We start from the raw sequence: 10,352 nt of genomic DNA on the forward strand, positions 1-10,352 counted from the left end.
GAGAATTCTCTGTCTGGCTTAAGATTTACAAAGAAAAATGTTCGTCCAATCAAAAATTCTGGAACTTTCCATAAGAATGTCAAGATCGAGAAAAATGCCAACTTATTCAAATTGATAATATTGTCTTATTGAATACGACCTTGCTAATAATGACCTATATTTTTTCAAGCTCTCTTATTTGTACACCGAAAATCGTGGGAGTAGATTTTTAATCCACTAACATTTTCTTTTTTTCAAAGAATCTGATGCTTTGAACATGATATGGATGAATATAGAGAAAGAGGATGTCCAAAGAAACAATGGATGGATTGTGTGAAAGACAATATGGCTGGAAATAATATAAATTGTGAGATGACGTCTGATAAAGAAGTATGGAAGAAGAAATCATGCACCGACCCAAAAAAATAAAAACTTTTTACAAAAAAAAAACAAAAAAAAACAACTTTGTAATCCTTCTCCTAAGTCTGGCAAACACTATGCTGAAAAGAAATCGTATCGGTCAAACTGAACACCGTCTTTTTTGGAACCGGTTAAAGAGGATGATGATAATTATTGCCCAGGGAACACTCCAAAATATAAATATCGACAAAAAATACACGCGTAATCCTATCAAGATGTTATGAGAAAACCTGTCGATCAATCTTCAATGTCGTTTTGATTGATCCGAGTCTGCGAACTTTTATAAAAGTGTGTAATATTGAATCAATCAGTGTGACGTTAATCAATCATTTTGGCCGTTAATTTTACTTTCGGCACTTACCTATTCATTTTTCTGTTGAGATTTAATGAAAATGTTTTGTTATTAGATTGTCTAGTTTAGTGAAAGATTGAGGTAATACAGATTTTATATCATCTATGACTATGTATTTATTTATGTAGCTTTACATATGTCTAATTGTTTATGTAGCATGCAGAATTCTATTTTCATGTTGACCAATGTTGTCTGTACACAGTGGGAAAATTTACTTTTTTACTTTACTTTATTTACCTTTAAGAGTTTGTAAATTTTGTTGGTCTGACTTCTAAAATTATGTCAGTGTTAGTTATGAATAGCTTATTTATCAAAGAAGGCTTCAAGTCAAGTCAACCTGTTCCAGTAACCAGTTTTTACAAATGACAAAACTAAATAAACTATAAAAAGGATACCCCATGATGTTCTTTTAACCTAATAAGAATAAAAAAGCTCCTTTTATGAATCTGATCTGATCAATCCGACCGCATCGCTTTTAAATTCAATTCTTTGGAACGCTTGTCCATCTGCGAATAAAACGAATAAATAAGAGCACTTAAGGTCTATGAGACTGAAGACAACCACTTCTCGAACATTCTTGATACACAACACAAGCATAGGCGGCCATGATGAAAAAAAGAAAATTATTTCTTTAAAATTGTATTTGCGGTCAGTAGTGAATTTGATATCTATTTATTTTCCCGTATTCTACACACCGCATGAGATAATAGCAAGAATCATATTCCCAAAATTGTAACACCCACTGAAGAGAACTTTTCACTTATCTGCTAATTTGGCTCGTTTCAGAAAAGGCACAATTGTACCCTATATCCCTGCAACATTAAATCCCATATAGGTAGGTGGTATATGTAATAAGTACTAGACACAAAAGACTCGATACACCGTCTTCTATATTCGGAAGCACAATACGTAAAATCCGCAATAAATAAGAAAACTTTGCGGTGTATGCCTTTTCAGAATATTCACTGGCCCCTAGCCAAGATCTATAGGTTGCCATTGAGAAAATTAAATTAAAACGTTCAAATATTCTTCAAGTTGGGTCCATTTTTATGGAGTTTAATTTATCTTTATTCTTAGTGAGGTATTTGAAAAGACAATTTTCTATTTGCCCGAAGGTTATTGACCGTATTCTGATTTTCAGCAATTTTTAGTCAACAACATTTTTTTCAAGCAAAATTTTCAATCTAAAAGTATAGAGAATGACAAAAAGAACAACAAGAAGAAGAGAACTAAATAAATAACTGAAATGTAATACTATAATTCCTGGGGGCCCACAACTGCAATCGTTTAACTTTTTCTATATTTTTTTTATTAAAGACACTGCTACATTTTAGTGGCTTCCAATATTAATAAAATTTACTGGTAGGTACATATATTTCTAGCTAGATATAATCAGTAAATACCTAACAAACGGACACCGCCAATCAATCAGTGGGCAGTGGACGGTAGGAAGTTGAACCTTTTTTCTGACTTCCGATCACCGAAGCGAAAATTCATTCTCGTTATTATTTTCGCGTTAATGCGTTTCAGCTTGAATTTTTTAGCAGTTGAAATGGATATTGTAGTTTTTCCTTGTATATTTTTATGACCCGATATTGTAGTTTTTACATTCGGGTTTCAAATATTTTCCTAAAATCAAATTGGAAGAGAATTCGTACCAAAGATATTACACGTGCTGAAGTTTATAACGTTTTCTAATGAAAACAGAAGAATGAAACAAAAATATTGTGCCAATTTTAGATTTTTTAACCGAATTTTGAATCATAATCATGCACGTTCAATTCTCCTTTAATTTTTTTCCCGCATAATCACCTAATTTCATTCATTCACCTTGAAAAATTGTGGGTCCCATATCTGATCTAAGAAAAACCTTACCTATATAAGTAAGAGGATAAGTGATTCACCAAATTCAATAAAGGGTGACATGTCGCCTACTTACCATAATCAAATATAGCTCTGTTACTTCATTGGGCTACGATTGGGTTACAGATTTATTTTACACACATGGCATCTTGGACGAAGGTCGTGGGGATAGATTCAAGGATGAAGGTAAGGTTTGAGGTTATTGGATCCTTCCTAATAATATTTATTTAACAACTTATTGATGATGCTTAAATCCGTTGTGCGTAGGTTTAAACGGAATCATAGATTACCTACTGGATAATTTTCTGTCCAATTCTTCCTTCGATATTTTCATCAACAGCCTTTTTACAGTCCCACTGCGTTCCATAATATAAGCCTCTTCTCATACAGAGAAGGAAAGAATGTCTATCTTAATTAGGTACCACACTTGCTTACGGCAGATTGACGAATTCAGCAATATCTTGAAGTCCAGATTTTCTCAAGATGTTTTCTTTCACCTTTACTATTATCGGTATCGAAGACACATAACTTAGAAACGCTACATTGCTACTTACCTGACCTCGAATCTGATCCTATGTAGAAAATCTATTTATATCAGGTCCAGTATGATAAAGTCTAGGCTTAGGAGGTACTACAATAGATTTAAAACTCATTTTTATTTCAATCTTTTATCAGAAAAGATTTCCTCACAAACTTACTGAAGTTACTGAAACGAAGTGGGTCGCTTAAATTACAGATAATATTACGAAGTCACTGCAGAGAAGGATAGGCATGAACGTCAAACCCTATTCATTTGATATCGACGCCATTTTGTTGACGGTTCCATTCAATAGTGATTTAAATTGAGTGCCTAGTGATAAAGTTCAGGATGGAGTGCCTAGAGGTTTTATTCTCCTTACTTACTTGTTTTTTTCCGTAATGTTTGTTGTAGTTAGCGCCAAATAATTTTTCATTCATGAAGTTAGCTACACATCCCACATAATTATATTTTGTACTCTTGCGAAGACATAGTACCTACAGTCTATAAATATAGCTGTTCCCCGCGGTTCCTCTTATATCGAGGCAACTTCTACCCCGATAAAAAGTAGCCAATGCTGCCCTGACAAATGGGCTACGAAGGACATTTTTGGCTCAGGCCAGTAGTTTCTGAAATCAGCGCGTTCCAGCAAACAAGCTAAGAAAGCAAACTCTATTACCGCCACTAAAAACTATTACACCCTCAATGACTTCCCAAAGACCCCATAATCACTACAAAGCTCCCACTATAAAGCTGTCACCCACAGTTAACGGCTACTACACATCGCTCGCGAAGCTACAGCCACGCTATAAATCCGGTTCACGTCACGCTGTATAAAACGACATAAAAATGTGCCGCGTCTGCACTCGCAGTAAATCTGTCTGCGGTAGCTAAGTGCTTTGTGGTATTATAAGTTTTTAAACTGATAGCTTTTGGTGAGTTGAGGGCATAATAATTGAACAATCAAAACTAGGTACTTACTATTAAGAGGACGATGGAAAGATGTTGGAAAAGGAGGAAGGATGTCAATTTTTCTCAGTAAATACAAAACGGATCAAAATACAACTTGGTTACCTGAAAGTTCATGATATAAACCTTATTTTGTTAGTTGTAGAAACATGATTAGGTAACTTTTATAACAGAGAAAAATATACCAAACATACCTCTTTTTAAAAAGAGATTCACATATTATGGGCAAACGGGACCGATTAAAGCCTCTTAACTTTTTTAGTAGTTGAGTATATACATACTCTTTAAAATTGTAGAAGGATTTTTTATCAAATTATCATTTCTAAATAATAAAATTACAAAACCATTTTGTCGCTTACGACTTTTAGTTATAAGCTAGCGCGCGTATTGTTATCCTCGCCCCGCTCAGACGCTCCGACCCCTTTTGGCGCCTTAGATGTGCGTGCCGGTTATGGAATTATTGTTGACCAATTCCTCGCCTTAACATAAGTAGGTACTTGTTTCCGCTATCTTCTTAAAGCATCTACTTCCCGAACATCTGTTTCCTGATGGTTGTCAAGTTTCATCAAAATCTGTGATGCCCTTTGCGCGCAACGAAGTAACAAACATGCACACTCACTTTTCGCCTTTAGATATGATATCAGTGTGCTAGTGTAAAACATACAATATTTCTCAACAGAAACTCACAGAAACAGTTACTTTAGACAGCATTACGGTATGTATCTTTAAATACAATAGTTGTTAAAACTACAAAAAAAAACTCCATCAAAGTACCTACTAAAAACCCTTACTCCCAAACCTTCGCGAAAGTGAAGATTTTAACCTTGCCCTTAACTATAAATAAGGGCTTTTAGCTCTTCACCCAGGTTCGAAGAGCATTGAACGAACCGGAATCGGCGGGGACACGCCATTCTCTAGATAAAGTCTGCTATTTTAAGCATGGAGAGCGAGGCAACGCAACAAATACGTTACGAGTAAATAAGGAGAGTACATAAGGAAAGTATAAGATGCTGGTTCTGGAGGTACCCTACATAAGCAAGAACATATGGACTCCCATTTATGTATTATGTTTATAGGACAGAAATAAAGGAGTACCTAAAAAGAAGAAATCAGTGCGACACGCGACGTCATAAGCAAACTATACGCCAACTTTGGAAGAAGGAAAAAATAGGTATTTACGTCAATGGCCTCTCCAGTTGTTTGAATGCTCTAAGCTCAGGTATCGTGTTGAGCCCGTCTAATAAAACCACCTGAGACAAAGTACTCGTTTTAAACCAGCTAACTGCCCCCGACCGCAGTTTGGGGGAGGAAATTTACGCCCCCAATATTACTCCCCCAAAATGGAGGTACACAGTGTTAATTAAATGAACAAAACGTGTTATTGATATTGTTATTAGGCGCTTTTATTTTCTTTGCGGAGAGAAAATACTAAGTGAACATAAAAATGCAATGAGCAAGACCTTTTAAAAAGTCATTCGAAATGGTGCGTATTGTTCTTTAAGCACCCTCTTTATTTAAAGCACAAGACTTACCTAGGTACTTACTAAGTATACGTATAGTACCAACCTTTCATATATGTACTACATTCTGGAATTCTTCAATTTGTTTTCGACTTCAAAAATCTATACTAATATTATAAAGCTGAAGAGTTTGTTTGTTTGTTTGAACGCGCTATTGAGATTAGCGCGTTCAAACAAACAAACATCGGAACTACTGGTCCGATTTGAACAATTCTTTCGGTGTTAGATAGCCCATTTATCGAGGAAGGCTATAGGCTACTTTTTATCCGGGTTCGTGCAGAGGTTCCCACGGGATGCGGGTGAAACCGCTGGCAGAAGCTAGTATTCTATAAATAGATAGACTTATCCACCTAGCCTGAAAAATGCAGCCTGCTTCCTGAGCCAGACGATAATTTAAATTTTCTTATTTTTCTTTTTTTTTTTGATGACCTCGGTTGAAATTCTGATCATCATTATTAGCCACACTGATTATAATAAGTAGGTAGGTAATAGGCAACTAAAACTATGCTATATAGGGAAGCTCGCATTAATTCTTTATTTGAATATTTTGAATTAAAACTGTCATTCAACCACCAACGTAGAAAAAAAAACAATTGAACTGCAGTCCATCAACAAAATTTTCTTTGTTTTCTTTCCATCAAGTGGGGTCCACAGACAGAAAAATAATAAACATTGTTGAAAAGTAAACTGCACAAATTGTAAAATCAATTAATTAATACGACGATGGTGAACAATTTGTGGACAATTATTTGCAATGGCGCCACAAACATTTACTCAGCTCTCGTCCGATAGTTAAGTCTACATTACCAGATGCTGGAATGGAGAAAAATTCCGACTGTTGACGTCATTCTGTTTTAATTCGTTTGCAGTACCTAACGTAAAGATCGGACATTTGCAATCCTATATGCACTCGATAAAATTTACTTTGGAACCCTTAAATCTGTTATCGACAATGTAAGTAGTAGGTATTCATGTAAATTGAAATTAAATCTAGAAGTAACTAGGTACCAAATCAAATCTATTAAATATGAATTACGGGGAAGAATAAAATGGGGGGCAAATTCTTCTTGAAGAAAGAATATGAATGCTGCCTTATTCTTAACTTCATTAAGGCTTTCGAAATTCGACTCATTAAGAAGAAGCTGGTTCCTGTGTACGTATTGCTGGTTCGTATGTACCTTATATTACAGTGTTCTCGCATGTAAAGCTTCCATAAAGTCGAGAATTGTAGGATTAACTTACTTGGGCACCTACAGATGATACCTAGTTTTCAAGACACCTCAAATCCCGAAATGAATCTCGAATTCTTGTGAGTAGGTACCTACCTATATTCTGTAGTAATACCTACTATCACCTATGACATAGGTACTTATCTACCTACCTACCTACCTAAGTGTCGATATTATGTACAAACATAAATAAAATAAATTTTGATTTTTGATTTGATTTTTTGAATCTTAACACACACAAGCAAAAACAAAAATACAAAAAAAAATACCCATAAAACATTTATCTACTCTTAAAACTCAATGATCAAGCCACAAAACTGTAACACATTGCCTCTCCGATAGAATTAACCCAATTGGATCACTTACCGAAGTTATAAACTAGACTGGGGGATGTGTCGGCCATTTTGCGAAGCCATCAGCGCCTGATAGGCTACTAATAGCTTGGGGCTTGCAGCTAAACTTTATTAAAAGACGATCGAGCCTTTATTGTTTACGGATACGATACGACAACGATTCGGAAATGAGTGGGGACTTTATTTTAGGAGCTTCACTTTTTTTCATCAGACAGGCTTAAAATGATACCGCCTACCTATCCAGATAATACCGATTTATGACAGTTTTATGTGCTTATCCTGTTCTTAAACTATACCATTACCATCTGCCTAGCTTAAACTAGATTTTTACCACATTTTTAAGGTATTGAGGTCTAGCGGCTAAGTATTCATCTGACTGGGGTCAGTCTAAGGGCTTCCTTAGTAAGACTGGTTGTCGGACTTTCTGGCTACCCGACTGCTAAAGACTGAAATCTTAGCCAGAACCCACAAAAACATATCTTCGAAAACACGGAGATACCTTACTCTTTATGACAGACGGTTGACTGACCATTCATTGACCGACCGCGCCAGGCGTTGCTTAACCAGCCACGACCTCATAAACTAGGTACTTAGGACTGTTTATAACTGAGGGAATTACTAAAATGTAGCATTTAGATCTCCACATATTGATAAGTAGGTATCTACTAAGAATTTTTTTTTTTTAATCGCTTTCTGTAAGGCGACAAGTTACGTTTGTTTTTGTTGCAAAATATATGTAAGTGGCGCCATCTATTGTCAGTAAAATGTTTCACACCATACCGCCTTTGACCGCGACGATTTTAACACACCGAAAACAAAAAACATACCCAGAGTGGATAAATACAATACAAAGAATTAGCTAGTTTAACTTTTATCACGTCATAAACTTATGAGAACGGACAAACGTGGGACTATCACAATATCGTTTACCTTAGGTACTAATGTTTGAGTGAATGTGCTTCGTAGCAATTCATAGGTCAATCCAATTACAGGACCTTGCACCAATATTGGTAATTCATTTACAAAGTTTCCGTTCGAAAGGTAATTTTTTATATGGGAATCAAAAAAGTCTTAAAACTTAGAAAGGAATGTAGCGACATGTTCGGCATAATTATCATCTCAAACAAAATAAAGTTTTCAATTTCAATAAGGAAAATAAACAAGGTTTACATAATTAACCATTTTATTCAGTAAAACAATTATAATATTTCTTACAGTATGTATAAATAAAACCATTCTTTACATTACATGCCAGTATTTTCCTATTTAACAAATAGTGAATAAATTACAATTCTTAATTAATATTTAAATGCGAAAGTAACTTGTCTATCTGTCCAGCTTCCTTGCCATAATTTCGGGCAGTTTAAATGGTGTCTACATTTTATCTGGTTATGGGAAGTGATACACTTTTCTTTTGTGTCTGATACTCATATGCCTAGTATAAGATACTGGCCAAATACATGGCAGTTTTGCTAGCATGCCAATGCAATTACAGTCCAGCATCAAGGAAACACACTCTGTCACAATTCATATACATACAAGATTATATTGCAGCAGTTCTCCTTTTTCTATCATAAATCATGCCAACATTACACTTGTAAGATTTGGTTGCATAGGTAGCTAACACAACTTACAATAGAATTGCAAATGTAAAAAAACCCCTCGTAAGTTGCTTCCATAATACTTAGGTAAGAAGCTCACAAGTGTAAAATCGGGGTAGACCTCCAAGCACAATTCATCTATAAGACTTACAAACTAACTTAACTCTAATATACATGTACCATTCCATAAATAAATGTCCAGAATAACACGTAAGTGAAGAGTGCTCCAAAGAAGCCGTGTGTTAATAGGCTCTGTCTTGACACGTAATATTTGCTCCAATTAGGTCCAGTCTTCAACATGAACATCACCCAGAGGCTGACAACTGCAAACACGTAGAAAGCAAACCCGTAGAGACCTGTGAGGCCTAGGACACCTGGAATTGAGATTGTTTGTATTAATGTGTCATCTTTATAACTAAAGCTTATACCCATACAACAAAATTGGAGTTTGTTTGTTGAATGGTTTATTTTAAGGAACTACTGATCCCGTTTGAAAAATTTTGTGTTAATTAAGCGAGGAAGGCTATAGGCTACTTTTTATCTGGGTGAGCAAAACAGTTCCTATTGGATGCGAGTGAAACTGCTGCCCCTCTTTCCTATAATTTGGATCCTATATCATCAGAGTCTATAATTGTTGCTCCTATTTAAAGAATACTTCACAATGTGTATTGATTAAAGAATGCATCAATTATTTTTGGAATAGTTTTAAATTGTGAATTTATCTATTAGAAAGTATATTTTAGATAGAAGCTTTCATGTAATTTTGTTGATTTACCAAGCTATATGGAGTGGAAAGTAACAACTATTAAAAACTTAACACAAGCACTAAAGGAGATTGTAATGTATAATGAATTACCTGCAGTGGAGCCTGACAATGCAGCCATAGAAGTTCTACAATACTCCACGACCACAGCATTGTTTCTTAGAGCAGCATCGCTGTACGCTACTGGCTCGGACTTGTTCTGATCTTTAGTCACTTTGGCCACCGACATCTTTTACTTTAATTTGTAATTTTAACTATCAATTTCGTGGTGATAATTCACAAATCACTTCCGAAGTTTTGACGTTTACGCATGACATTTACCGACAGTGACATTTTTTATTGACAGTGACTATCCGCAGCTGATCTTGTCTATCGTTTGATGGGTGGGGTTATTGGCGGGATTTTTATTAAAACTAATTTGCAGTCATTTTCAGAGTATTTCTCTGTGGGAGTGAAGTAGATTTTATTGTTATTTGCTTACAATTAACTTATTTTATGTAATAAATAAAAAAGGGAATTATAATCAAGAAGGTTTTTAATTTTCTAAATCTGTTTTCCGTTAATAAACCATAGACTTTTTCTGACATTTGGTAAATCAAAATAAATAAATATTGCAATTTATTAAACGGTTCCGTACAATATAACGATTATTATATCATACTCATGTGATCCATCTTGATAAATAAATTAGTAAAAACTTCTCCGTATATAATGCTCTGTTGAAAATAATCGGGATGCTATTTAAAAAAAATAGGTTAGTGAAAATAAGAAAATTGGAACTGGGAA

The 10,352-nt window shown here is 34.9% G+C and overlaps 1 protein-coding gene across 1 annotated transcript; it reads right to left on the reverse strand.

Moving 5' to 3' along the window:
- Positions 1-8,367: 8,367 nt before the first annotated feature.
- On the reverse strand, positions 8,368-9,893 carry LOC110374289 (ER membrane protein complex subunit 6). Its single transcript, XM_021331947.3, has 2 exons — positions 9,660-9,893; positions 8,368-9,177 (listed from the first exon to the last, which is right to left on the reverse strand). Exons 1-2 carry the CDS (start codon positions 9,793-9,795, stop codon positions 8,969-8,971), a joined length of 345 nt encoding a protein of 114 aa, XP_021187622.1. The 5' UTR covers positions 9,796-9,893; the 3' UTR covers positions 8,368-8,968.
- Positions 9,894-10,352: the final 459 nt, after the last annotated feature.

The sequence above is a fragment of the Helicoverpa armigera genome, chromosome 21 (genome assembly GCF_030705265.1).
Source record: "Helicoverpa armigera isolate CAAS_96S chromosome 21, ASM3070526v1, whole genome shotgun sequence".
In the NCBI taxonomy this organism is placed as follows: Eukaryota; Metazoa; Arthropoda; class Insecta; order Lepidoptera; family Noctuidae; genus Helicoverpa; species Helicoverpa armigera.